Below are 27,945 nucleotides of genomic sequence, written 5' to 3'. Positions count from 1 at the left end.
GCCTGTTCTCAATCTGCCACACATTAGACTCTCCTGGAGATCTTCCAATGTGCAGGCCACACCCCAGGCTCATTAAATCAGAATCTCAGGGAGAGTCCCCTGGAATCAGTTTTTTAAAAAGCTTCCCAGGTGGACCCAACGCGCAGAATTGAGAACCTCCGTACTAAGTGGACGTTGGCCAAAAGGGGGGTTTGATGGTGTAGGAATTAAGACATTTGACTGTAGCTACTTTGGTGGTTGCAACTGAAGAGCCCCTTGTAAATGAGGCAGGAGAGAAAAAATGGCAGTGGGGCTGGGAGACCCGTGGGGGCCCAGCAATCCCATCACCTGAGCTGCACGCCCTCAAGCACAGGCGGCGACTGCCCATCCCACCCTGTAGTCCAGGGCTGCCCCACTCAGAAATCTGCAGGACTGTCACGCCACCAGTCTTTAAGAACCAGTCTTTCCTCTTTCAGGAGCATTTTCTAGACTCCTACAGCCCCCAATTCAATTGTCAACTCAAAGGTGTAAGATTGGCAAGCAACAGAGGGACACTTCTTTTTTAACAAGCTTTAGTTCGCTTTATTTTTCTTGTATAAAACTACGTGGTGGCCACAGCTGGAGCCTAGGTCCTCTGCACGGAGACTCTGTTGTGGGTGTTCACAAGATGGTCAGTGAATTCCTGATAGGGAGACTTAGTGAACACCGTCTCCTTCCAGAAGTCAGGGGTGAGACAGCTGTAGGTCTCGGGGATGGCATCAAAAGTAGCCTTGGCAAAGTTCCCCAGGGTGGCAGTGCAGCCCCTGGCCGAGGTGTGGCAGTCGTCGATACCGGCCAGCATCAGTAGCTTCTTGGGCACAGAAGCTGAGACCATGCCCGTGCCTCTGGGGGCGGGGATGAAGCGCCCCAGCACAGGGCCCCAGCAGCCAATCACCCGGGATGGGACAGTGTGGGGCTCGCCGATCTTGTTCCCCCAGTAGCCTTGCCGCACGGGGACGATGGAAAGCTTGGCCAGGACGATGGCCCAACGGACAGCAGTGGCGACCTCCTTGGAGCACTTGAAACCCAGGCCCACGTGTCTGTTGTAATCTCTGATGGCAACAAACGCCTTGAACCTGGTCCGATGGCCAGCACGGGTCTGCTTTTGCACAGGCATGATCTTCAGAACCTCGTCCTTGAGGGATGCTCCCAGGAAGAAATCAATGATCTAGATTCCTTGATGGGCAGGGAGAAGAGATAGATCTCCTCCAGGGATTTGATCTTCATGTCCTTGACCAGGCAGCCCAGCTTGGTGGCGGAGATCCACTCCTTGTCCTCGGCCTTGCCTCCACGAGCTCCACGGCCTTGACCCCGGCCCCGACCACAGTCCCGGATGCCACTGCCGAAGGCTCTGCGGCCTCCCATTCCAGGGCCCCCCGGCCCTCCGGGCCCTCCCACAGCACCGGCGTCATCTGCCATTTGGTGTTCTCTCGGAGAAGCCAGAGAGACACTTCTAAAGTGGTTCCTAAGTCTATGTAGGTGCAGACCACCTAAGCGCCCCAACATCTGACACTCCCTAAGTCAAATCACGATGGCTGCCATATAGAACAAAAGAGGAAAGAACAAGCATCGGCAAGGGGGTGGAGAAATTGGAAGCCTTGTGTGCTGTTGGTGGGAATGTAAAATGGTATAGACGCTGTGGAAAATAGCACGGCAGCTTCTCAAAACATGAAAAACAGAACTGCCAACTGCCAACGATTCAACAATTCCACTTCTGGGTCTAAACCCCCAAAGAACTGGAAGCAGGGTCTTGAAGAGATTTGTACATCCATGTTCACAGCAGCATTCACAAGAGCCAAAAGGTAGAAGCAACCCAAGTGTCCGTCGATGGTGGGATGGATGAACGAAACAGACACACAGTGGGATATTATTCAACCTTAAACAGGAACGAAATTCTGACACATGCCACAACACTGATGAACATCGACATTACATCAAGTAAAATAAGCCAATCACAAAAGAGCAAATAATCATTCCACTTATCGGAGGCAGGAGTCAAATGCAGAGACAGCAGGAAGAACGGGGTGGCTGCCAGGGGCAAGTGGTCACCAGAGGAATGGGGGAGTCAGTGTTTGATGGCGACAGAGATTCAGCTTTGCAAGATGAAGGGCTCTGTGGACAGATGATGGTGCTGATTACGTAATGATGCAACTACTTAATGCCACTGAATTACAGACTTAAAAATAGTTATGAGGGTGCATTTTATGTTATTTCACCAAAATTAAAACCAGCCACAGCCTAGAGAACTGGGAGGGGCACACAAGAAGGAGCCAACCGTTCACAGAAGTGGTTTATCAGAGCTGTGGACTGAAAGCCGTGACAGGGCCAGGAAGACCCAGGAGGAACCTACTTACATTTTGTACATCTATTTGGGAACAAGGACAGTGGAGAGAAAGGAAAGTTAAGATCCAAGCTGGGAACAGGACAAAGCACTTCACCCACCCCTCAGTTTTCTTCCTGGTTCAGACAGAAAATGTCAAAGACTCACAAGGGGTTCTTACGGGAATGTGGGTAGTTTTTTGTGAGAACCCGAAAAAGAAAGACTAAAAAGAAGCGAAGTTGTAAGCAAGCAAGTAGGTAAGATATTGACACACGAAGGGGCGAGGCAGGGAGGACATCCAAGAACAGCGGCTGGCTCCAGCACCTCAGGGTTCTGAAAGAACTCACAGCTTCCGTGAAGTTTGTGAACCCCGCCTAACCATCACTCTCCATTCTACTTTGATTAAAACATGATTACGCACCTTGATCTATCCTCTTCATCAGATTTGGCTTGGACCTACTTGTGTGCTTTCCAAAAAATCACAAGTGCCCCCAGAGCATTTACAGTACACAGCATATTCTAAAGAACATGCCATCTTAAACAGCCCAGGAGGCCCCCCAAGGACGCTCTGACAGAGAGAACCAGTGAGGTGAGCATGTGATACCAGATGGGGAGCCCGGGGATTCCAGGCAACATGATGAGCAAGCTCTGGAATATCTGCTTACAAAGCAGGTGTATCCTGGGAGAGAAACACATGGAAAACAGAGGTGCCCAGGAAATGCACGGATGGATCGGGCAGGAAGGGCAGTGGGTCATCACCTCGCCTCCCAACACAGGTCTTACTTCAGTGTGCTGTGTGCATCCCCCGTCTGTATTCTGGGCCTGCTCCTTCCCCTTCGTACCTTCGGTGCCTGAGTGGGGCCGAGCCACGGTGGCCATGCAAGCATGCTCCTTTGTCCAGTGGGTTACCTTGTGATCTCCCGGGGAGCCCTCCCCCACAGTTCTGGTAGGAATGGAAATTATCGAGTCGTAAACTGGCCCACTGCCCCAAGAACACATGCCTTAACCTGTGGCACAGGATTCCACTGTGCCCCTGTTTCCTGTGCCCCTCAGAGGCTGTGCTTATTCCTCTGTACCCAAGCCCCAGTATGCTGTGGCTGCCGCTCTCCCCACCGTGGGCACAGCATAGGGCAGACCTGTCACGTGTCTGGAGGGAGCAGTGTGGTCACTCTCCCCGAGCAAGGCCTCCCTTCCTGCCCCACACACACGGGTCCTTCCCGTTGGCTTCTACTCTCCTGGCCACGGGGGGGAAGCCGGCTCAGGAAAGGGGACGCAGCAGGGGCTGTGCTCTCCCCTATGTCCTCTGACAGGAACAGAAGGGACCCAAGACATGACTGTGCTGAAAAATCACAGTCCTGGACTCTCGGATCAGAAATGCAGAAACCACAAACCAAGGGAAAAAACAAAAACTGAAGTCTTTTTAATTTTTTTTCCCCCTCCCAATAGCTAGTTCCAGTGATGTTTATTACTCAGCCTGAGCTGGAATAACATTAGACAAAAATAGAAACAGCCTCTGGTTTTACAAAACCTTTGTACAAGTCCTCTGATTTTCTAGTCATGCCAGGGTCCCCTGCTGTGGTGCCAGAGGTCACGGGAGGCTGGGCGGCCCAGAGGGAGCAGGGCCCGCAGAGAGGGTTGCGGCCTCAATGCCGAGAGCAGAGCTGGGTAAGATAAGCCAGGCAACCTGTTCCAACAGCCCGGCTGGCGACTCGGGGTTCTACGTGTGGGGCCGAGCTGCTGGGTCCCTGCCCCGGGTACAGAAGCTGGGCGGGTAGAGGCGTGGGCCTGGCCCTGAGCGAACTCTGCCCCTAGGAATGGCGGGAGCCCCGCCCCGGAATCCTGCCTGCAGTCACTGGCTGCTCACAGCAACAAGACCTCACCTCCCTGCCTCAGAGGTGCCGCACAGGGGAAGGGCAGGCCACCCGAGAGGGACTTAGGGGACTCGGTGAACCCTGCTCATATCCCGAGACGGGGAAGGCCAAGGAACGCTGCCACCTTCCGGTTGAAGCTGGTCCAGCCCTGAGGCCAGCTGCTTTCACGGCCCCCCGGCATCACTGCCGTGCCCTGCACGGCCACCTGGGCCACCTTGGCCTCCGCTCTCCCGGGCCTCTCATGGGACGGGCAGGCCAGGCCCGCCCCCAGGTCCTCCTGGCTGTCCTCCAGGCCGGGCAGATGGTAGGCGGTAGCCACTATCTCAGGGGCTGCTTGAGCTCGAACAGGCCTGTCCCGCCCCGGACGACTTTCCCGACCACGAGGCAGGCGGAAGGGGACCTCAGCTCATCGTGCGATCCTGGGAGACACAAGAGCTCTTGTTAGGTGGTTGAGGGAGAAGTTGGGGTGAGGTAAGGGGATGGAGGGGGCTCAACAGAGGCTGGGCAGATAGGGCATCTCAGAGGCCAGCAGGAGGCCCTGAGTCCTGGAGGCCGATTAGGTTCTGTGAGGTAGCTCTGCTTGCAGAAAGAGGAAGGAAGGTCCTTCCCCCTTTCCTTCAAAAGGGCAGAGGTAGCTTTCCCATCTACTGCCCACCCTCCCCAGCTGCTTCCTCAGTGAGATCCCAAGATCTCACTCGTGTGGAAGGCATGTGGAAAGGTGCCCAAGAGACAAGCCTGTTTGCCCAGAGCAGACTTAGGAGAGGGAAGGCCAAGGGCACCCGCCCATGCACTGACCCAGCATGGTGGCCTGCTTCAGAAACTGGAAGCTGGTTTCAAATGTCATCTGTTGCAGAGGGGAGGAGTTTGATCGGATCCCAAAGCGATTCAACGGCTTGTACACGCCCTCAAAGCACATATAGTCGGCGACCAGGGAGAGATGGCGGGGATCGACCGCAATGCCTGTCACGTTGGCAGCAACACCAGGAAGGATTATGCAATGACAAGGGGACAGTTGGGACAGTGTCACCTGACACAAGGCAGCTCATAGGCTCAGATGTCAGACCCCTAGGCTCCGCTTCCAGCTCAGTCACCTATTCAGTCAGCTACTTAGCCCCCAACCTCGGCGGGGCAGTCCCCCTCATCCCTGCCCACTATCAGTACAACCCACTCTCCGCTTCTATCCACTAGCCTAGGAAACTGACTCCAGACTTGCAGCACTGTTTCACTTGGGAGCCCAAACCTTGAAGGCAGGCTGGGGGCCACGTCATCAGGCAGGAGCTTCCTCAGAGGCCAGATGAGAAACAGGTCGGCGGGGGGGAGGTGGGGAGGGGAGAAGTCCTCAGTGACAGGACTGAAACCTGTCCTCCCAGATCACTGTCAGAGTCTCCCACAGGCCACACGCTCACTGCACCCACATCCCTACAGAGCTGGCCCGCCACACTGGGATCTTTTGAGCGCTCTCCACGGCCCCTCTTACCGTACACAGCAAACACGTCCCTGATCTCCTTCTCGATCACCCGCAGTGCGGCCTCGATGCCGTAGGTGCTGGCCATGGCGTGGATGTCATTGGAATAGAGGCGGCGCAAGTCCAGAACCTAGGGAAGAAGGAGGGGCTGAGTGGGAGGGCCTGGCCTTCTCCCTTCTGTTGGCATGACCCCCCCCGGCCGAGCTCGCGCCTTGTCTGGTAGTCAAGCACAGCTGCCGACGATGTGGTCCGGGGTGGCCCAGGATTAGCGACGGGAAACAGTGCAGGCAGAGCTGTGGGTGGCCAGGCCCCAAGGTCTGTCTCGCTGTCGGCACCAGAGCCCAGAGATAACTTGGTACCCGCTTCAGGTCAACAGGAAGAAAGGTATTTCCTTATTTATTTAACAGATCGACGTGTTTCCTAGGATTGAGACGTCCTTCGGTAGGTGAGGGAAGTTCTCCAGCAGACACTTAAATCCCTCTCCAGGGCACCAGGGGCAGCGGTGGGGCAGCTCCGGGGGGGAAAGCCGGGCCTCGTCAGGGCCCTGAGGCTCCAGTTCGGCTGTTCTGGAGGCCCCGAGGTGGCTCTGCACTACGTCATCCCCACAGGACACGGCGGAGACCCCGGCCTCGTTCAAACAAACGCCACGAGCATGACGGAGTTCACCCTGCTGGGGCCTACCTCTCAGGAGGCACAAGCCCCCCCCCGCTCTGTCCTCAAGGAGGCGTCCGGGCAGCAAGGGCCTCTGCAGGGCAACTGTTGTGGGAGGAGCAGTGTTCCAGGAAGGGAGAGCTTCGTGAGCTGGGTGCAGACCGGCGACGGTGGGCTACGGGGGTCCCAGCACCTCGGTATTCTCTGGGGGAAACCCTTGTGCCCAGGGGTTGAGAGCATCTCAAAAGGTCCCGGGAGACACAACGAAGCGGGAGAATGAAGCAGGAGGAGCAGGTGGGACAGAGCAAACTGCACCGCTGGTCTGGGCCATCTCTGCTCCCAGGGCCCCCTTTACCAGATGAAATGAGCAGCTCCCAAGCCAGGAATTCAGCAACTATTTCTTACAAATCGACTTTGCGGAGGTTTTAATTTCAAGGAAAAAAATTTAGAGCCAAATGAGTTTGAGAAACCCTGGGTTAGAGAACGTTAAGCAGGTTTCTGTACCGCAAGTCCTAACTAGGCTAACGCGCATGGTGGATCCCAAGAAGAAGGCCCAAGGACCTCACCTCCTGGTGGCCAGGCCCCGAGACAGTGTGGGGCCTCGTTCTTGGCCAGCAGACAATCTGGTGAGGGGACATGTACCTCAGCGTATTTGAACAGCTCCGGCAGGTTGATTCCTTCAGTGTTTAAGACAAGCTCCTTCTCATTCTTCTTGTTGGTGGTTTCATTGAGGAGGCACCTTGTGATGCCCTTGGTCGCGTAGACGACAGCACTCTGGGCCAGCAACACCACCAGGGAGCTCATGTCAAAGTTAATCTTCATCAGAGGGAGCTTCACTGTCACCTGCAGGAGGAGGGAGGTTTGTGCGAGGGGAGGGGGCTAGCCCTCCCCCACAGCTGGCTCCCCGGGCGACGCCTTCAAAGCTTGCTTAGCAAACACCTTGGCTGGGGGCAGGTGGCCCTGCTGGGGTAGGCTGGGTCTGCACACGCAAACACTGGGTGGCAGAACGGACCACACACAGCAGCCATCTCCAGTCACCCAGACGAAGGTGACACCTTCACAGATGCTGCTGAAAATCCTATCTGCTCAACAGTGCCCCTGATAGCCTTTCGATCACCACAGTGTCACAACTGTCGTTTCGTGTGGGTAACCTGCTCAACGACTCTTATCTACGTTGCCATTTGGGAACCACTGGACTGGATCAAAGCAAAGGACAAAAACCTCAGTCTGAGTGTAGCTGTGTAGGCATCCTAACCAGCCAGCCTTTACAGGAACCCCGAAGTTGGTGTGACTAGAGGCCGTGGGTGCGAGGAACTAGCGCACTCCTGCCGGCCTCCGCAACAACTGAGGCACGGTCACTCGGTAGTACCGAAGGTGAAATGACTGAGGTGAGATGTTTACAAGTACCCGCGGCCCAGCCGATCACACTCATGTATACACACTGTTCTTGAAGAATCAGAAAGAACTGGCCCACTCGGGGTTTGAGTCAAATGCGGAGGGCAGTGATGTGGGGCAGAGGGTCCACAGCTGCCCCAGATCCTTTAAGGGATCTGGGATGACGCAGAGACCGCAACCCACGGCCACAGACCCCGCGTGCCAGCCAGTGGCGCGGGGAGGAGCTCAGCACAGGCCCCTGGCCGGGCCTCTGCGGGGGTCGCGAGCGGTACTGACCTGGCACCACAGGCTGTCCTCGGAGTCATACTGGTAGTCCTCTATGAACGGGTGCGACTCGCGCACCGCCTGCACCCGGCGCTCCACGGCCCCGGCTCCCTGGGGCTCTCTGCTGCGGGTGGACTTCCGGGGCTGGCTGAGGGGGGCGGCAGGGGGCGAGTCCTCCTCGGGGCCTGAGCCCACCTCTTCATCCTGCTCCTGGGCCTTGTGAGCACCGTCCTCCTGCATGTCCTCATCGTCGTTATCCTCCTCGACCTCCTCCTCCTCGCTCTCATAATCGACCTGGCAGGGGATGGGGTACGGTCTGTGTCACCTGGGCGCCCCCATCTGTCTGGACTTTGCCTGCGAACAAGCGCCCCTGCAGAGGCCTTATCTGACTGGCAGTACCCAGGTCCCTACTCCACCCGGCCTGGGCTGCCTTCTCCTCTGTCCTGGTGGCCCCTCCCCTGCCAATGCCAGCCCCTCAGTCCCAACTCCCAACACCTTCCACCCTCCTCGAGCTCTCTCTTGCCTGTCAATTTCCTCAGCCCCTCTCAACTGCCCTCTGTCCTAGTGGCAGTCCTGAGGCTGGTTTTTGTTTTTGTTTTGTTTTTTAAGATTTATTTATTTGAGAGAGAGAGAGACCGCAAGCGAGCACAAGCAGGGGGAGGGGAAGAGGGAGAGAGAGAACCTCAAGCAGACTCCCCGCTGAGCCAAAACCAAGAGTGAGAAGCTTAACCGACTGAGCCGCCCAGGCGCCCCCATAAGACTGGTTTTAGTATATTTTCATTGTAAAACCAAGAGGCAGCCTGACTCCACCTCCTTGCAAAAAGCCTCTGGGTCCCTGAATCTGATTCACTCCAGAGCCAAAGGGCAGCCCAGGGATGGCCCCTGTCTAATTCCTGCCCTGCGAACTTTATCTTCTCCATCGAGACGTGTGCTGGGAAGCCAGATTTGCTTCAAGGTTCCTAATGGATTCCAGCATGGTAATAAAAGTGTGGCCATATGTGGCAAGCAACTATCTTGCAGGTGTGACAGGAGGGATGTGACACCGCCCCCCACCCCAGCCAGTCCCCTCACCTCCTCTTCTTGTTTCTCCTTGCGTTTGGCATCAGAAGCATCAGCGTCCCCCTCCTCAGCTTCAGCGTCCACAATGGGCCCCTCCTCTTCCTCGTCACCTTCCTGTTCTCCCTGTGGTTCGGGGACAAGGAGGAAAAAGACGGGCTCCAACACCCAGTGCTTGCTGAATCCATCTATCTACCCATCCATTCCTCTTGTCTGCTCACTTCATCCACCCAGCCACCCACCTGCCTGCCCATCTAGCCATCCGTTCATTTTACCTCCACATGCCACCCATCTACCCACCCTTCCTCCTAGCCAACCCATCCATCCAGTTCCTGCTCTGGGCCAGCCCTGCACTCCCTGCCTCCTTCTCTTCAAGCTTCATTTTCACATGTCTCACTTGCAAAATCCTGCATTTTAAAAGAAATGTCAAAAAAGTGACAAGGCTAAGTCATTAAAAGAAAGTGGTATAAAATATTGTTCCAAATATTTTTTTTGCAGGTGGAGATGAAGACAGGATTGGCTTGGTGGACTATTGCGTATTTTAAAAACCAGACATTTACACCTTCTGATCTTGGCTCCTAATTTCTTATAGTCTTCTGGGTGCCTTAAGGATAGACTGGGCAGCCTTCCAAAGACCGTCCATGCCCATTTGTGCTCGAGTTAGCCAACTGGGAGACCTCCCGGGCCGGAGACCAAGCATTCTCTTTGGTCTCGGCCAGGCCCTCACTGTCGGGGTGAGGAGCAAGGCCCAGAGACAGGAGCAGACATAGCTGAGATCACAGAGTAAGGTGGGGGCAGTACTGAGCACCCCCCCACCGCACCCCAGTCACAGCTATTGCCATGTAGCTGAAGCTGCTGCTGGCTCAGATGATGCTGAGGGACCTGCCCCACACCGCCCCGGGTCTCCTGGCAGATGAGGTATCATCATTCCCGGACTGTTTTGCCTCCAAGCTTTTCCCTGGCTCCTTCCTTTTTTATTCCTGCAGCCCGACTTCCCTACCAGTACACCTGATCCAGGGAAGTCAAAGGCAGAGCATACGAAACCAGGAAAAGAATTCGAAAGCCCAGTGGGTACCAATACTTTGAGCCTATCCTCAGGGTAAAAATCACTTAAGGAGCGGTCCTTGAGAACACACAGATGGATGACCCTGGGCCCTCCCCTAAGGCCAATCAGACCAGCCCCCGCTGTGGCTCTGTCAGCATGGCAGATAAATGATAAGGTACATGGAAAGAATGGCCAAAACCAGGAAGGGGCTTGAGTGCTGAGAACAATCCCAGAGCCTTCCCAGGAGAGAAGACTAAGGCAGCAGCTACCCTACGGGCTTCCAGCCCTGGGACCCTCCCCTGTACTGATCCCAGAGGGGGCCCTGCGGGACTCACTCACCCGATTCCTCTCCGACTCCCCAGAGTTGTCTAGATCCCGCTGGGTAGCTCTCCGAGTGTTAACGCTTCTGAAAGCTGAGGCTTTATTATTCTTCTTTCTGAGGGATTCCATCAGAATCTTAAAGAACCTAAAACGAGAAGAAAGCCGCGCCGGCCCATTCAGTACCCGCCCCGCCCTTGCGGTGGGTAGGAAGTTCTGTCCAAGGGTCTCGCAGCCACCTAAGGCCGTGTCAGGGATTTACACAGGAGACAGAGATCCAGCATCTGCTCTCGGCTCACTTGTGCCCCCCCCCACCGCTGTTGCTGAAGGGCAGAGAGCACGTTGGAGAGACCACTGCTCCACAGCCCAGCAGGCCTGGTCGGAACACATGTCCTGCCACTCCTCAAGTGTGTACCTTTCAGCATGACAGTCACCTGAGTGTGAAGTCCCTCATCTGTAAAATGTGCGTACGAGTATGTGCCGTGCGGTCTTGTCTGAAGGCTTAGACATGACCCCCTGTCCGAGAACGGTCATAAGGCCTGGCGGAGTGGGCAGTCCGTAAGTGGAAGGTGCTAGCACAACTGTGGCCGGTGTCTGATGGGGACAGCGTACTCTACGGCAGGAGAGGGGGGTCCAGGCCAGGGCTAGGACTGTTCCCGGCCTGTCCCCGCAGCATCTCCAGAAAGTGGCACAGCTTGGGCCTGACATCTCCGGTCTCCTTGGGGTGGGAGCCCTGACAATTTGATGGAAGACCTAAGATGTGCAAGAGTTCATCAGAGTTTTGAAGGCAATGATGACTTACTTTGTGGCCATAAATCATGTCAACGGGTTGGAACCAAAACAATTTAAAAGAACCAACTTACTGCAGAGCCTAGGGGGCCTTTCCTGGCCCCTCGCCTCTTCCTTCTGACTTTTCTATTTTTAAGCTCCCTTAAGGCCTCACCCCGCCCCCCGCCCCTTGCTTCTTTTTTTCACATAATCTCTTGCCTGTCTTCTTCTTCAGGCCAGAACAGCATGCCAAAATGGATTGCTTTTAATTATATTAAGCATCAGGTCCCTTAGCCAGCCAGCCATCCTGTACTGTCTCAGTGCCTATAATGTGTGTATCATGTGCCCTGGGAGCAAAGCAAGGATGAAAATACAGAAAATATAGGAGTGCTGTCTTAAATTTAAGTAGGCAGGTCAAATATTTACTGTTTGGCTTATTAATAGCAAAAGACAACTGTTCTCCCTCCTCGTTACATATATATACTTTAACTTTTTAAAAGTTGTGCACGGTTTTGCTGAGGTTTCTGCCTTTGGCAGAAAAGTCTCCTCACCCACCAATCCAGGGAAGAGCCTGGTCACCGAGTGCTGGGGATGGGGACAAGGGCCAGATGAGGGAAGGCCAGGCTTGACTTGAGAAGAGGGGGCGAAAGTGAGGTTTCTGGAAGGCCAGGCTCTGGTTCAAGTCTGCATTCAGCCAGAGACTGGGGAGGAAGGCCTTCATCTCTTCTGTACAGTGGGCCATTCCCACCCCGACCTGAGCCTACTGCATAGTGAGGAGAGGAAACGGGACAGACGGGGGTGTGGCAGCCCCAGGCCTGCTGCCTCCCTCCCCTCAACAGGAGCTGTTCGCCTCCTCCCACTGCTTGGGGGCTGCTGCTCTGACTCCTCAGAATCTCTAGGCCCGTAGCTTTGTGGCCGGCTATGTCACCCCTCCAAGGCTCCCCCCACCCAGCACTCCACAACTGGCCACCCCCCCCACTGCAAATGCCCGCTTGCTCCCCCCAGCCCTGGTGCATCCTCTGCCAGCAATTTCCCCAGCCCTTTCTCTACCTGTTGGAGCTGCACCCAACCCCCAAGTCTGGATCTAAGTGCAGATGGAAGGCCCCAAGGAGACCTTCCCTAATCCCCCCCTCGCTGGGACTCCCTTCTGCCCGGCCTGCCTCTTTCAGTGAACAAAACTGCTAGGAACACGAGAGAAGGTGAGGAAGCAGAATGAACCCTGACCAGTAAGTGGCAGACACGTTACCAGTGTGCCAGAATCCTCCTGCGGGCGCACACAGTTTGCCCTTCTGTGATTCTGCCAAGAGCAAGGGAGCTGAAGGCCCACGATGGCTGCTCTGTGCAGGTTTTGCTGTTTGTCAGACCGTGGCAACCGAAGGGAACAAGAGGGACAGGCTGCAGGGAAACCACCCTTCCTACATAAATAATTGCCAACAGAGAATATGACCCCTGGCTGTTTCCAAGAGTGCCTGGCAACAGCTCCAGCACCTGCTGCTTGCAAAGTCAGAGTCACAGAAGCCGTAACCGCACACTGGCAGCTTGGTCGTTTCACGGCTGGGGACAGGAGGCCAGAACTTACCACCCAACTCCTAGCTCGGGGCTCTTTCTACTTCACCGCCCCTGGCCCACCTTCCAGATGATAGACACTAACATCCAAAGTGACAGATGTCCGTACAAATACTCAGAGAACCTTCAAGGCTTATACATCTCCATCTAGAGATGTGCCTCTGTGTTTCTTTTTTTCCCTTCTCCAATCTATTGTCAAAATAGTCTCATGATCTATAACTGGGAGAAGAAAAGGGAAGGGGGGGAGGGAAGGGGAGTAGAGAGAGAAAAGGAAGTGGAGGAGGTGGGGGGAGGGAAGGGAGGAAGGAAGGAGGGGGGTTGTCACTCTTGGGAGCACACTGACATTTCCCTGTGGTCTGTTAAGAGGCCTTAATGTGGCCGTTCTGCCGCCCAGGCCTGTCAAGGACAGTCCAAACCACGCTCCGGTTCACACACTGCTCCTTCTCTCGCCTTTGGCCCAATCCGCTAGAGTCGCAGAGTAGCTAAGAGCTACTGCACATGGCTTTGTTTATCACAGCTTTTCAAGTGCACCAGCAAATACAAACTAGGAGCTGAAAAAGTACTTCATTTCTGGGAAGAAGCCAGGGCTGTCCCTCATTAAGAAAAAAAACTTTTCAAAGTGATGGATTTTTCTATTTCCTGAAATAATATAAATAGAAAGAATTCTAGGGGTGCCCGGCTGGCTCATTCGTTAAGCGGCTGCCTTCCGCTCAGGTCATGATCTCAGGGTCCTGGGATGGAGCCCCGCATCGGGCTCCCTGCTCAGCAGGAAGCCTGCTTCTCCCTCCCCCACTCCCCCTGCTTGTGTTCCCTCTCTTGCTGTGTCTCTCTACGTCAAATAAATAAAATCTAGAAAGAAAAGAAGAAAGAAAGAAAGAAAGAAGAAAAGAAAGAAAGAAAAAGAAAGAAAGAAAGAAAGAAAAAGAAAGAAAGAAAGAAAGAAAGAAAGAAAGAAAGAAAGAAAGAAAGAAAAGAAAGAAAAGAAAGGGAGAAAGAAAGAAAAAGAAAGAATTCTAAGCACAGCCTGGTACCTGCTGCACGCTGCCCTACCGGCATGGCAGGCGGAAGTCCTAGGTGCACAGAAACGGGGCAGACCATCCACCTCCGCCTGCTCTTGATAATTCTCAAGAGGCCATGTGATCCTAATTCCCATTTCTCAGAAAAGGGCTGCCTGGCCAGCACAAACAGGCGGTTCTCCTGGGAGTTATGTTCCTCCAAGTTAATTAATGAGCCGGCAGGCTGGAGACGCGTCTCCTGTGACACGGCCCAGCACCACGAGAGCGCTGGGTCTGCCTGGTAAAAGGAACCTTCTCCCCCCGGGCCGACGGCAGTGCACGTGTTCCCCGAGGCCTAGCCAGCAACAACTTCACCCAGGCTCACATAAACTGGGACAGGATCTGCCTGGCAGTGGCCCCCTTCCAAAGGGATGGGTTCCCATCCAAGCTCACCTGCCATAATACCCACAATCTTGAACACCACATGTTTGGAGGGCTGGCCTGAAACCAGCTCACATCTTCAGGTGAGAGGGAAGAAGAGGGCCAATGGCAGAGCAGTTGCTCTCTCCTGGACATGCTGCATCTGAGACTCATCTATGAATGCGCATCACTCGGTGAAGGTTGGTGGGATGACTGAATGCAGTGGGCTCTGCCTCTACTCTGCCCCATTGGTTCTCCATTTCAGGGAGGCTCCGGGAGGGCCTGAGAGCTGGTCTAGATTACAGGCAGTGGTTGGTGGTCTGTGATCGAATCCCACGGACAGATGGGATCTATTTGGGCCTTACCAAGTTTCTGAAAATGGATGGATTAGTTGCGGGTATTTAAAAATTAGAAAACTTATTTATAAAAGCAAAAGCAAGCAACCAAATAGCCAAAGACAGAAAAAAAAGGGCGGGGGGGAGAGGCTTTCCGGTTTTTTCTAAATCAGAAGATCTGACCACCCTGACCCACATTCCTGTTCCCCCGAGGCAGGTTCTGCACTCTCCAGCCTGCTGGGGGCCTCCTGGCCTGCTTCACTGGCCCATCCTCTCTGCTGAGCCCTGCAGCCATCCGAGTCTGCGCGGCGTGATCGAGGGTCAGCGGGTGAGTCCGAAGTGCCTCGCTGGCTCTTCCTGGCTTACCCCAGCCCCGGCACACCCACCACCCTACTCCTATGTACTCAGCATGGTGGCCTGTACTTTTCAGATGCCCAGCAGTAACTTGCACTTGAGAGAAGAAGGATTTTCTTTCTCCCTACCTGTAAGCAACTGCTGGGAACCCCAGCTATAGACCGGGGGCTTCAAAGCAGCATGCCATCGGCATACTGCCTGTTATTAAACAGAATATAAATGTATTGGGAACCACAGGGTGCGGCCTGGAACATCTTGTCAAAAATCACCCCCGCGAGCTGGTCTACCCTCACCGCAACACCACGGTGACAGGGCTCCATCCTCTTTCCAGTACACATACTTCCACATCTGAAAGCCTCCAAACCCAAGAAGACAAGACTGACTCGTCAACCAGAGAGAAGAAAAGTCTCAGGGAGTGGTGTGTGGTGAATGCAGTCACACCCACAAGCCAGATCAGGAGAGAGGTTTCCAAACTGGGCTGCAGGGCCTGCTGCTTTCCCCAACACTGCCCTTGAAGGACGCATTTAGACAAATGCGTCTAATCTCCAGGAGGCCTGTGGCCTGGAGCACTCAAGGCCCACAACAGAATCGAACGATAAATGTGGCCGGAGTCCTCACCTTGTTTCCACAAAGTGCAGGATGTCCTCAGGTCTCAGGCACTTCTCCTGCTGGTAATACGCATGTGGCAGGAACTGAAACCTCAACTGGTACACCTGAAACTTGTCCTGTTTGTCTCCGATACAGAATGACTCCTGGACATCAATTTTCTCCAACACCTTGAACCAGATGGACAGAGAGAACCCAGCTTGCCTGATTCCCAGGGGACTGTGCATGACAAGTGGGTTTTGGGAAATCCAAGGGTTTAAGGGGTAAAAGCAGGGGCCATAGGCCAAGTCCCCAGAGAAACCCCACTAAGCTCTGCCAGTGTCAATCCTCAGGGGACAGGGGCCCACAGCCGGTAGGTCACCTCCAGAGATGGCCCAAGGCTACAGGCAGCAGACTCCAGCAGGGCTGGTAAGTTACCGCAGGAAGCATTTTTAAGGCACTCGATAATGCTGCAGAACTGATGATTACTTTTAAAGCTTACTGGTTCCTCCCTGCTTGGCACCTGGCAGAGAAAGCTTCTCCCTCATTTGTGGGAGTCTGAACAGTCAGCAAATTCTGTTCTTCACAGACGAAGATGCAGGAAAACACCACCACCCAGGGCACAGCCAGGTCCAAGAGACAATTACCTCCCCTAAGCATACTCTGGTGAGTTGCTTCTTCAGGCTTTTCACTCTCTTCAGTGCTTTCTTGGTGTTGAACACGGGCACGCTCATCATGGGCGTCTTGATGTTGGCACTCGCCACCATGAGAATCTCCCTCAACCTGTCACAGAACAAGGGCATATCTAATCACAAGAGGTACGCAGATTCCCTACTTGTGTGAGGCCTTTCTTACCAAGATTTTAGAGCTCTTCTGGGGTCTGAGAAGACTGGGGATCTTGCAAGGAAATATGCTGGATCAGAAAGTCCCAGTTCTGGCCCCGTGAGTGACAGCAAGTGACACTCCTGTCAGTTTTTAGGACAGGCTAGTATTATTCTTGTTTCCTATCACCCGTGCCATGCCCACACTGGATGCTTACTAACAGCTTATGGAATGAGAGATGCGGGGATGGGTAACGTACAGGCACCATGATGCTCCTGGCCTTGCCCGTGAGCTCTGACAGCCGACACGGCCTACCTGCATGGTGGGCCCTGGCCTCCTCCCTTCCACAGATCGAGGACCCTGAGGGTAGGGAAGCTGAGGAACCCAAATCTCTCTGCTAGAAAGTGGCAGGGCCAGGTATTGAATGCAAGTGGGTCTCCCACTCTTTCCTCTTTCCCAGTGGCCATGATCCTGCTGTAGGTGAACACGCTTACCGGAAGGGCCACTGTGGGTCACAGTCTAGGTGAATGGTGCCCCCGGAGTTAGGCAACCAGGTGCATGGGGCTTGTTAACAACCTCCGTTCCTGAGTCCTGACCCCAGGAGTGTAACTTCACAAACATCCCAGGTAGCTGATATAGGAGTTGGCAGAGGGATACACAGAGATTCTAAGAGGCCTGGGCATGGATCCAGCCAGAGAAACCAGCTGGGCTCCACAAAGTCCAACCCTAATCCCCATTTTTGATGAGATGCCCACTTCCCTCCCCTCCACCCTCTCTCTCTCTCTCTCATTAAGTGACTTCCTCCCCAGGAGTGGGCTTAGGACAGACCCCACCCTATGCACCCCTGCAGCCCCATACCTCGGAATGCCCAGGGTGACGTTCATCTCGCCTCTGCCAGCAAAGTGGAAGGTGTTCAGGGTCATCTGCGTGGAGGGCTCCCCAATGCTCTGGGCGGCCAGCAGGCCCACGGCCTCACCCGGGTCACACAGCGAGCGCTGCCACTTGAGCTGCAGCAGGGTCCTCAACCTGAAATGGGGTGGCGGAGTGGGGGGGGGCACAGGTTAGGAGCGCGGACACCACCTGTCTGTTAGGAGCTGCGACGCCACCCAAAACCAGGGTCCACGGCACTATTAGCTTTCCCTCTTTCTGGACTTGTTTTTCCTAGGCAAATGATCCTTCTAATCCTTAAAATCCCTCTACTGACCCTGGGATGACCTAAAGACGCAGTACAGATCCCAGGTGGGTGACTGAAGCTCTAGGTGTCCATGCTCGGACTATTCATGTTTGCCCTGAGGACGTCATGCACCCACTCTGCACCAGTCACCGTGAGCCCCCTGAGCAGTGAGGATTTCCGAGCCTGCTATTCACGTTTTCCTCTGTTAATTCTTTCTTCCCCACCTCCCACTCTACAAACTAGGAAGAGGTTCACCAAGCAATTATGGGGATATGGGGTCGGGGAGGAAAGGGGGCTGTTTGTTTTCTTAATTGGTGCAAACAGCTGCAGGCCACATGGGAAACGTGCATGCTATGCAGCTTTGTGATTTATTAACCATTCTTCCTATGAAAGCTGGCTCTTTCAGAACAGCCACAGGAACACTGCATTACATTACCCCAGCACATGGAACAAGGGGCTCAACCCATGAAGGCTAAATGCACGCATGTATGAATGTAGAGAAAGTGGTAATACTACATTTCTAAGCAAGTGTCTTTATTTTTTTAAAAGATTTTATTTATTTATTTGAGAAAGCGAGAGAGAACATGAGTTGGGGGGGGGCGGGAAGCGCAGAAGAGGGAGAAGCAGGCTCCCCACTGAGCAGGGAGCCTGACACGGGGCTTGATCCCAGGACCCTGAGATCATGACCTGAACCGAAGACAGAGGCTTAACCAACTGAGCCACCCAGATGTCCCCTAAAGAAGTGCTTTTTACAAGTCAGACTTTTCTTGGGGGCACCTGGGTGGCTCAGTCAGTTGAGGATCTGAACCCTTGATTTCAGCTCAGGTAGTGATCTCAGGGTCGTGAGATCGAGCCCTGTGTTGGGCTCCACACTCAGAGGGGAGTCTGCTTAAGACTCTCTTCCTCTCCCTCTGCCTCTTCCCCCACTCACACGTGCGCTCTCACTCTCTAAATAAATAAATAAACTAAATCTTAAAAAAAAAAAAAGACTTTTCTCTAACCTGCTGTGTCATCTCTCCCAATTACTTCAAACCGGTGAGGTCTGGGTACCTATCAGGTTTGGGTACTTGACAGAGGAATACCTCCAGAACTTTGGAGTTTCACCCTGAGCTTGCTGCTTATTAACAGGTCCCCTGTGAGAGCAACTGAGGCGGAATTGCCTCCCCCCTTGGCTCTGTGAGCCCAAGTGATGCTCCCCAGGGCTAATCTCTCCCCACTCCTGATGTTGCACCCCCGGTCCTTCTGAAGGCAAATGGCCAGTGCCCTGAGCTGCACGGAGGCAGGTGAAGGGGGCAGGGGCATCAGGATCTTGCTCTTACAGGGAAAGCCCTGCCGGCATCTGTGAGAACCTGGAATGATTTATTCTGTCTGGGCCTCTCTGAGGCCTGACTAGAGAAACCACAGTAAGGGGCAAAGAGAGAGCCCTCTTCCTCCCCTCTAGTTCCTCCCCTCATGCGTTTGCCTTCACTCATTTGCCCTGATTCCCATCTTCCACCTGCAGTCCCCCTCCTGGACCCTGTGAGTCTCATCAGGTGCAGGACGAGCGGCCAGGCCGGGGCCCATACCCATACCCTGGAGGTCTTCCAGCTCTGCAGGCTAGGCTTAGTGAGCTGAGTGGAAAGGATCCCGACTAGGGGACTGCTCCAATACGAACCCCACAGCAGGCCTTCCTTGGGGGCACTTGTGAGGTTTTAATCCAATGTGACTCGGTGCTGGTATACCTGGCTTCCCACCCACCTAGACCACACCATTTCCACACTTATTTATTTATTGGTCAACAAGTCCAAGTTGAGTACTGCATGTGGTCTTTCTTGCTTAAGACTTTGGCCTCCAAAGCTCAGAGGAACACTGGAGCCATCACATCCAACCCCTCATGAAAGGCTGAGCCATTCTTGATGTCACAGGGCCATGAATGGTTTGCCCTGGGTCAGAGTTAGAAGCTGCTGAATGGTGAGCAGATTCCCTGCCTCTCAATTAGCCATGACCACCACACCAAGCTCGAGAGAGGTCATTTCTGCAAGCTCCCATCCAGCAGAGCATTTTCCTCTGTCTTGGGCCAGGCAGGGTGTCCACTCCTGCCTCCCTGCTCTTGCCTGTCCTGGAGCCCTCTGGGCCTGCAAGGTGCCCTTTCTGTTTCACTTTCCTCCCTCTTGCTGAAGACTCAAACCCAGGAGGCTGCCCTCCCTTTTTGGCGGGGGTAAGGAAGCAGATTCTCCCTCTGCACATGCCCTTAACAAGTCAATGTCATTACCTGTCAAGAGAAAGCTCTGATTTCTCGTAACTCTTCTCTGCTTGAGATGCCCACTCGAGACTGTAGTCATCCATCTTTTTTTCAAATGTTTCTGACACCGATGCAAAGTAGATGTCTGGGCGCCAAACAGCCAGACTGGGGTCAGGACAAGGAGCTGCCTTCTTCTGGTATTTCCTTCGACTCTGCTCATCTAACTCACCCCACATGTTCAAGATCTGAAAGGAAGTACAGGCCTCACTCATATGGGAGGAAACCAGGAATGGGCTTGTCTTCCTGGGACATCCAGTAGGATAAGGAGGATCAAAGGCACTGGCTCCCAATAGAAGTAGGGGAAGGAGACAGAACCAGGCCGCCCTGAGAAATCCATCTCAGCATTCAGGACAGGGGCCAACAGAACCCACCCCAGCACGTACTGCCCGACCTCTGTGAGCTCTTCACCCTGGCCCACTCAAACACAGGCAGGGTGACCATGGAAAGTCACCATCCAAACTGGAATTCTTTTTGAGAAGAATGAGGAACTATCATTAACAATGCTAGGGTGAAAGGCAAAACCAGGACCTTCCTAGGCCACCCAGGACCTGTCTGTCCCTCATCCAGGCTTTCACACACTTGATGCCCCAAAGCTATCCCACAGCAACTGCTTCAAAGTGTCCCCTCACCCCGCCTCCTGGCTGCCAGCTGGGTTTGCCGAATGGGAGGCCCCAGCAGCAGAAGGGAAGATGGGCGGAGAGTGAAGCTGGGCATTTATCCCCCTCCCTCTCTAAGAAGCCTCTGAGTAGGCCAGGCCTCTCTACTGCCCATGCCACTCTCTCCCCTCCTGGGCTCTCCGTTCCTGCCCACCTGGGGTGGGGAGGACCCAAGTTACCAGCCCGTTTCCCCAAACCCTGCCCACACCCTTGTAGAGTCCTCTCCTCAAATTCCTATTTGAGGAATTTGTTTCCATTTGTTTCCTAACAGTGAATAAAGCCAGACTATACTAGGACACCCACTATTAGGAAACTAACCTGTTTCCTCAATCCCTGACTGAGGCCTATATGCTCCACACACTGAGGACAAAGTCACCCCCCAAGTCACCTGGTGAGTGCCAAGGCTGCGGCCATTCTGGTTCCCACCCTCAAGGTTCAAGGCTTTCACAGCTGCCTGAATTTTCTGTGAATAATTCAAGAAGGCGCCTTTTCTCAGCAGGCCGTTGGAATGCTTGCTTTGCCATTTTTTGATGGCTCTGAAGTGACGGAGAGCTTTCTGGGGATCTGCTCTGGATAAAACTTCATGCAGATGCTTTGATTTCATTATCACCTAAACAAACACACACAAGATCAAAGAGAGGAGCGCATGGCCCAAGAGCCACGTCACACAACTTCACAGGACCAAGATGGTGTGTGTGGGAGGCCCTCACAATGCCTCTCAGCAGGGCTGAGCACCCACTGCTAACCAGGGCCCTCGCTCTGTATCCTGGACTTGGGAGCTGGTGGTTTTAGGAGCTGCAGGGAAAACAGGCAGGAGACCAGCACATTCAGAGCCCCTTCAGAACCTGGGGTTGGGGGGGCAGTTTCTAGAGAGAAAGGAGGAGAGGAAGTGATGGCCAAAGCTTTGGGACAGGCGCCAGGATGGGAAGGAGCCAGCGCCGGAGTGCAACCTTCAACTCCGCCATCCGCTGCCTGGCCACGGCAGGTCACGACGGCTTCGGTATTGGACTGCACAACGGGGCGACGGGCATCTCTGAGGCAATAAGGTATGGTATGAAAACCACCAGCCTGTGTGTCAGCGAGGCCTGCGTGCGAACCCACGCTCTGCCACACACCAGCTAGGCGTGCGCACTCCGCTCCTCGTTGCCTCCACTATAGGAGGGACAGGAGAGCACCTACTCCCCCAGGCTGTGGCGAGGATAAAAGCAGGCGGTATCCACAGTGCACTGCAGCTTGGGCCCAGCACGCAGCACCCCAGATGGTAGCTGGTGTTCCAGGGGCGTGCGTGCTCTCTGCCATCTCATGTGACGAGCACCCCCAGAGTGGGTGTGAAAACGTCAAGTGCTTCAAAGCATCGAATGGGGCTTTATAACCCTTCCCCACTCTGCTGTGGAGCACTCACTCTCACCACACCGCACAGCTCGGGGCCCCACCAGCCCTAGGCGCCGGGCTGGGCCTGCTACCTCGTAGTTGCTGGCGAGGAAGGGGAACTGCTTGGGCTGCAGGAACTGCGTCTTGGGGATGTCCAGGCCGTCCTCCCCGTACAGGAACTGTACCACGCTGCCATCACTGTCGCGGACGGTCAGGTCATACTGGACGACCAGCCCCTCCAAGTGCTTGATGATGCACCTGTACGGAGACCAGGGCAGTGGACGGTGGAAAGGGGGACCACTGCTGTGCAGGCAGCCGAGCGAGGCTCCCATGCCCCAGGCTCTGAGCTACAGCAGCTCTGGAACAGGGGCTGCACTTCCTCCTGGTTCCTTGGGAGGAGGAGGCTGCAGCCGTGTGACTGAGAGCCCCGCCGCCACTCCTGGGCCCTGGGTCTCGTGTCCAGCCCCCGCAGCTGGGGCTGCTGCCTGCCTTTCACTGTCCCGCATCAACCAGCTCCCCAAGGACAGAATCTTTAGGTCCACAAGGCAGGTAAGGCAGGAGGGCTGTCCACCCACCCAGTGCTTCCCCACGTGGTTAGTCCAGAGATTTGCCAGGGAAACGAAGGGGACATTGGGAACTAAATGCTGATGTGCTAACCCTAACCTGGTGCCCTCTTCCAGTGTTCCCAGTGGTCAGCTGTCTCCCTCAACCTCTCTCCCTGCTACCCGGCGCTGGCTCCTTAGCCTACCTCTGGCCATTCTGCCTCAGTCTCTTCCTGCCACCTTAACAGGAGGTTTTCTAGTTGCCACTGCTCCCCCAGGCTCCAAGGTTAGCACACCTCAGTGTTAGTCACCACCGTCTTCTTGGCCCCCAGCCCAGGGTCTGGCAAAGTCGGTGCTGAAACTGCCGGAGTGCTGGCTGTGCCCTCTGCTCTGCCCCTTGCCCACGGAGCTTCGGCTCTCAGCACCGGCTATGGCCCTGCAAGGCTGCACGTCCAGGCCTCTCCTGGCCAGCAGGCCTTATCAGGAGGTGCACTGCATATGGCTACTTGAATAGCCTGCTGCTGACACCTCCCACCACCCACGTCTTCTCCTCTCTGTCCACCGTGCCCCTGTGCTGCCACTCAGGCCTGTGAGCTCAGCCAGGTCTATCTGCCGCCTCCCTGCCTCGTCTTCCTGCATTTCAGCCAGTGGCTCTGTCTTCGCCCCAGCTGCTTCTTCCTTTCCATCACCACCCTTGGGGGGGCAGGCTTCCGACGTCTGGCTGGAACTCCACCACAGCCGGGCTGGCCCCCTCCAATCCAACCTGCCCTGAAGCCCTGTACGTGACCTCTCCACCCCAACCCCCCACTGGCAGGTGGATCCTGCGGAGGCTTGTGCCCTTTGCCCCAGTGGCTGCCACTCTTCCAAGCAGGATCCCATACCTCCTCCTCCTTCCTGCACTGCATTTAATTGGTCTCAGGGACTCCCACCCCACACAGGGATCCCCCAACGCCAGACTTATTTGGTCATTTGTTTTTTAGCTTTTTCTACATTACACATGTATTGTTGAGTGGTTTAAGAAATGGGAGGTGGGATGGTAACCCCTGCTCATGGAAGGAAACGGCCATGTGATCCATGCTCCTGAGAGGGGAACTCATCGAGCTGTACCAGCTCCCCACCAACCAGCCACCTAGGCTTGTCCACCCCAAACCCGCCCTTCCCTTTCCTAGCCCAACCCTGTGGGCTGCAGCCTTGGGAGTCAGGGGGGAGGGGACCAAAGCACGGGATGCAGCTTTGGGGACTCTGGAACACAGAAGCAGGAGAGAGGACAGGGCTGGAGCAGACAGGGAAACCTTTGAGGGCAGGATAGAGCAGCTCTCCCTCCCTGTGCAGTAGTCACCCGAGTTCCCAGAGAACGGGACTTCACACCACGCCCGAGAGGCATGGGGATTTCTTGTTGCCATCTCCTCATTTCCTACCACCACTTCTCCCAGCACAGGTTCTCTGGGTTCATGAAGAATGCTGGCCCAAACTCCCCAAGGTGAGCTTCCCCACACTGCACTCCAGAAGAGGGGAGGCTGGGGCATAGGGACCTGCCATCCTGTCCTGCCGGGCACTCTGGAGTTAGGCCTTGTTCAGTTTTAATTGTAATTCCCCCCCACCTGCCCCAACGGGCTAGTGAGAGTGGCTACTTATTCCCTTTCCTCCCAAGGAGGATAGAAAACAAGCAGGTGTGGGCCGGGACACCCCGATGTGACACCTGCATCTGGAGAGACAGTAACACTAATTACACTCACAGGCAGGGCCCCTGGGCCTGGAACCCTCTCTGCACTGTCCCGGATGCTGAGCCCTCCTAGGGCAGAGGACGAGCTCCTCACTGCTCAAGGCCTTTCCCCGGATCCATAACTTCCCCTGGGGAAGCGAGGGGGGTGGGAATGATGCACCTGCAGAACACAGGAGCCCTCTGCATAAACCTCCGAGCTCACGCTCTACCAATCAGTTAGAAGGGGAAGAATATTCACTATTTTCTGTCTCCGGCCGCCCATGGCAGTTTTTAAAAAGTTTTTTCATCCAAAGGCACTGTAAGTGAACTGTCAATGACAATGTAAAAGATGACGGGGGTGACAGAGCAGGTGCTTTTTACCTTTGGAGATAGCCGGAGCGGCTGGTTTTCACAGCAGTGTCCACTAGACCCTCTCGCCCGGCCATGCAGTGAAAGAAGAACTCCTGTGGGAGAGGTGGGGCCAGGCCCCAGGGGTGCCAGTGAGGATGGGGCGCTTCCGGAAGCAGCCGTGTCTGAGCTCCTGCGGCCCCCGGCTCTGACGGGGCCCATTGGCCCGGGGACTTCGCCCTCCCCCGTGGCTGCCTGTCCTCCCTTGCCCGAGAGCACAGGGGCAAGCGGAGCCTGTGTACAGGAGCCAGGGGCTCTCCCGGCACTCGGGCATTCCACCCCATGCCCCACACCCCACTTTCCAAATGGAAACGGCACCGGGGCCTCATCACTCCTCCATTCAGCCCATATCCCTGAATTCTGCCCCCCACAGCGTCACCGGGGGCACAGTGCTTTCCAAACGTTTTCACTCACCCACCGTAAAGAATACACTTGCAGTAGTCCTCAGCAAATGTATATGCACACGTGCACATAGACAGAAAACTCAAACGAGAACTTTATGAAACTATCCCATCCCTTACTTGGTAATAAAACATCAAAGAAATGCCAGTCACTATCTATTACAGTGCTCTTATGATTCACTAGGGGTCACAACCAGAGTTCAGAAAGTTCTGGTCTAGATCCTCTCTCCTCCATCCTTTGCCAGAGGCCATGGGTGATCACTGGAGAGCCCGTGTGGGACTGACGAGGTGCCCTCGAAGCAGTCGGTGGCCTTGAAACCAAGGGCCGGTCCTGTTCACAACCTGGTCTTAAGTTGTGTGATCTTGCAGAGAGATGCACTAACCAAGGAACAGAAAGTACTAACATCCAAAATTCCATTTCTGACAAATATGAGGAGAAAATCTTTTTCTTAGGGGAGAAGTCTGCTGTTGACCAAGGAAGAACTAGACATTTGGCACAATCGCTTCTCGGCCTTTTGGCTAAGATCAAGTGTAGACATTTGGCACAGCTACTCGATTTCCCCACTGCGAAGGAGGAGCCATGGGAGGTGCTCTTGGTGGGGGTTCGTGAAACCAATCTCTGTAACGTTCCTTTTGGCAACGGAGAGCACCCTGGTGAAGGGCATCCCCTTCTCTAGCTGCCTTCAAAGTAGCTGAGAAATGGTTTCGAGAGGGACAGGGCAAGAAAAGGTGGAGCTGGGATTGGTCTTACTCATCTTTTCATTTCTCAGCAAACACTGAGCACTACATGCCAGGCCTTGTGAGAGCTTGGGCATTACAATGGTGAACACAACAGGGTCCTCAGGGGTCATAGGGTCTTGTGAGTAAGCAACAAATGACTTGACATTTATTACTCAATAGTCCTTGCTCAAAGTTGTTGGTAAAGGTCACGGGCCTCCTACCATTGAGCCTGGCAATGAGAAGAGACACGAAGAAAACCCAAAATACATACAGGAGGCTTGATGCCAGTGAGGAATCTGCCAGTGACGAAACCGCCGGCCCTGGGGGTGAACTCATAAGGCTCAAAGCAGGGCAATGACTTGCCAGATGCCATCAAAGGGGGTCTCCGACCTTCCAATTCGATTTGGCCCAGCAGGCATGAGATCTGGAAGAAAGGAAGCCCAAAGCAAACTCAAGATCCACACGTGTGTTAAAGCTCTGTCCCGGCAGAGGAGGGAAGTCCTGCTCTGGAAGAAAAGCTGCGTGAAAACTGGTTTTTGAAGGCCGACCTACATTTTCAAATGAACCAGAGGAGCTCATGATTCAAGAAAAGAACTGTGTTTTCCTTTTGTTGACTGATCAAGATTTGACATGTCTGGGGTCAGCTGTAAATGGGCTATGTTGGTAAAAGAAGCCGTGTTTCAGAATCATCACGTTCTACTTGGAAGGGACCGAAGGGCCCTAATGGAGAAACTGAGGCCTGCAAGAAAAAGGAATTTATTGTGATCCTTAAATTCTAAGGCCAAAAGAGAATAAAAGCACCTAATATTCATGGGGGTGAGGGGACAGCCATGTGTCTGGATTTCACTTCAGTCAAGGGGGCTTCCTGATTGTGGTGTTCAGCCTTTTAAGCCCATTCCTGTATTGCTCTACACTCACCACGGTCCTCAGGACTTTAAGAAGAAATATTAACATCTGTGAACACGCTGCAATAGCACAGCAACCATCTGAGGACGTAATGGGCCTCAAATCAGGGGTAAGAAACCTCTAGGATGATGCTGATAATAGAACGATAAATATAAAAAGCAGACCATGACAGGATCTCAGGTAAGACCGGTGACACACATGCACACGTTCATATCTGTGTTTGTTGCTAATGTTGATGTGTTAACAGTGGTTACCTCCTGTACTGATTTCTATATGCTTTTATGTTTTGTAGTACTTGCCACAGTTTATATGGAATGTGGATCCTTTCAAAATCAGAAAGAAATCTGAAAATTGCCTCCTGCCATCACCCCACCCTTCTGGCAAACCAGCCAGCCCGCCTTTGCTCCCACCTGCATGGTGTTCACAGTTGAACCCTTGGCTCCAGACTGCACCATCATCTGCAAGTTGTTTTCTGGGAACTGTCTGTGCAGGCCAAATGGCATGCATGCCTGCAGATTAAATAAACACAGCAAGTCAGTGACTTCACTCCCTTTTGAAATCCCAAGGTAATCCCAAATCACAAGATAAACCCAGGACGCGGAAGCAATAAACTCAGACTATTTATCCAGAGATAAGTGCCAAATCCCACTCGAGGTAAGAAGTCTCATTTGGCAACGATCCTTTTGCTAGAACCCCTAGAGAGAAGTCTAACAAATGATGGCCCCACAAGCTGCACTCTTCTGACACCCTCTGCCAAGAAGCCTGAGGCTCTTGTCACTGGCAAATGGGAACAAAAAGGGAGAACCAGAGGGGCCAGCATATCCAGTCTGTGATCCCATAAAGGAGCAGGTTAAAAAGAAAATCTGAGGGCGCCTGGGTGGCTCAGTCGTTAAGCGTCTGCCTTCGGCTCAGGTCATGATCCTGGGGTCCTGGGATCGAGTCCCACATTGGGCTCCCTGCTCGGCGGGAGGCCTGCTTCTCCCTCTCCCACTCCCCTGCTTGTGTTCCCTCTCTCGCTGTGTCTCTCTCTGTCAAATAAATAAAATCTTTAAAAAAAAAAAAAAAAAAGAAAATCTGAGGTGTACCCCTATGAATCTGCCCAGCAGACATGGCCTCGGTTCCTGCACCCCTGGCAGTGAGGACCAGTGTCCGTGTCACACTCACATTTACCAACGTGCTGCCCAAGCACCACGTGGGAGCCTGGCCTTGGCTCCAAGGCCAGCAGACGTGAGCAAAGCCCTCTAGGTGGAGCCTGAGGAGACCCTGGCTCCCAGTCTATTTAAGCCTCTGCCTAGGGATGCAGAGACCCAGACCAACACAGGAGAGGTGTGTGTGGGGGGGTGGGGGGTGGGAAGAGAGGAGCTGGAGGGACAAGAAGCAATCCTGAGATGCTTCTCAGACAATGCCCCAGCGTTCTCAGTCAAGCCTGGAAGCTGAGCCTCCCAGTTCTCTGAGAGGTGCTGGGAAGGCTCCTCTGAAGAAAATCTCTCAAGGACAACGAGAGGTCTGCGGTCTTGGCAGTCTAAGGGAAGCCGA

The 27,945-nt window shown here is 54.2% G+C and overlaps 1 protein-coding gene and 1 pseudogene across 2 annotated transcripts in view; both read right to left on the bottom strand.

Annotated features, from left to right (window-relative positions):
• Positions 1-27,945, bottom strand: part of POLR1A (RNA polymerase I subunit A) — an 82,495-nt gene that overhangs the window by 6,298 nt on the left and 48,252 nt on the right. Inside the window, exons 19-34 of one of the 2 annotated variants that reach the window (XM_032410527.1) lie at positions 26,820-26,918; positions 25,775-25,927; positions 24,356-24,438; positions 21,823-21,988; positions 20,748-20,969; positions 19,674-19,888; positions 17,107-17,274; positions 16,074-16,209; positions 15,460-15,617; positions 10,425-10,551; positions 9,056-9,166; positions 7,997-8,278; positions 6,968-7,168; positions 5,687-5,804; positions 5,005-5,169; positions 541-4,628 (exon numbers count right to left, since the gene is read on the bottom strand). In XM_032410527.1, the coding sequence (XP_032266418.1) occupies positions 4,528-4,628; positions 5,005-5,169; positions 5,687-5,804; positions 6,968-7,168; positions 7,997-8,278; positions 9,056-9,166; positions 10,425-10,551; positions 15,460-15,617; positions 16,074-16,209; positions 17,107-17,274; positions 19,674-19,888; positions 20,748-20,969; positions 21,823-21,988; positions 24,356-24,438; positions 25,775-25,927; positions 26,820-26,918 (2,505 nt within the window). In that variant the 3' untranslated portion in view covers positions 541-4,527. Of the gene's footprint in view, positions 1-540; positions 4,629-5,004; positions 5,170-5,686; positions 5,805-6,967; positions 7,169-7,996; positions 8,279-9,055; positions 9,167-10,424; positions 10,552-15,459; positions 15,618-16,073; positions 16,210-17,106; positions 17,275-19,673; positions 19,889-20,747; positions 20,970-21,822; positions 21,989-24,355; positions 24,439-25,774; positions 25,928-26,819; positions 26,919-27,945 lie in introns of those variants that run through there. The other variant, XM_032410528.1, reaches the window with a different exon arrangement.
• LOC116636110 lies at positions 581-1,543 on the bottom strand (annotated as a pseudogene).

Source organism: Phoca vitulina, unplaced genomic scaffold (assembly GCF_004348235.1).
Source record: "Phoca vitulina isolate PV1807 unplaced genomic scaffold, GSC_HSeal_1.0 scaffold12, whole genome shotgun sequence".
Lineage (NCBI taxonomy): Eukaryota > Metazoa > Chordata > Mammalia > Carnivora > Phocidae > Phoca > Phoca vitulina.
Note: the sequence above shows the minus strand (reverse complement) of the source record. Positions and strands in the feature narration are given on the sequence as shown.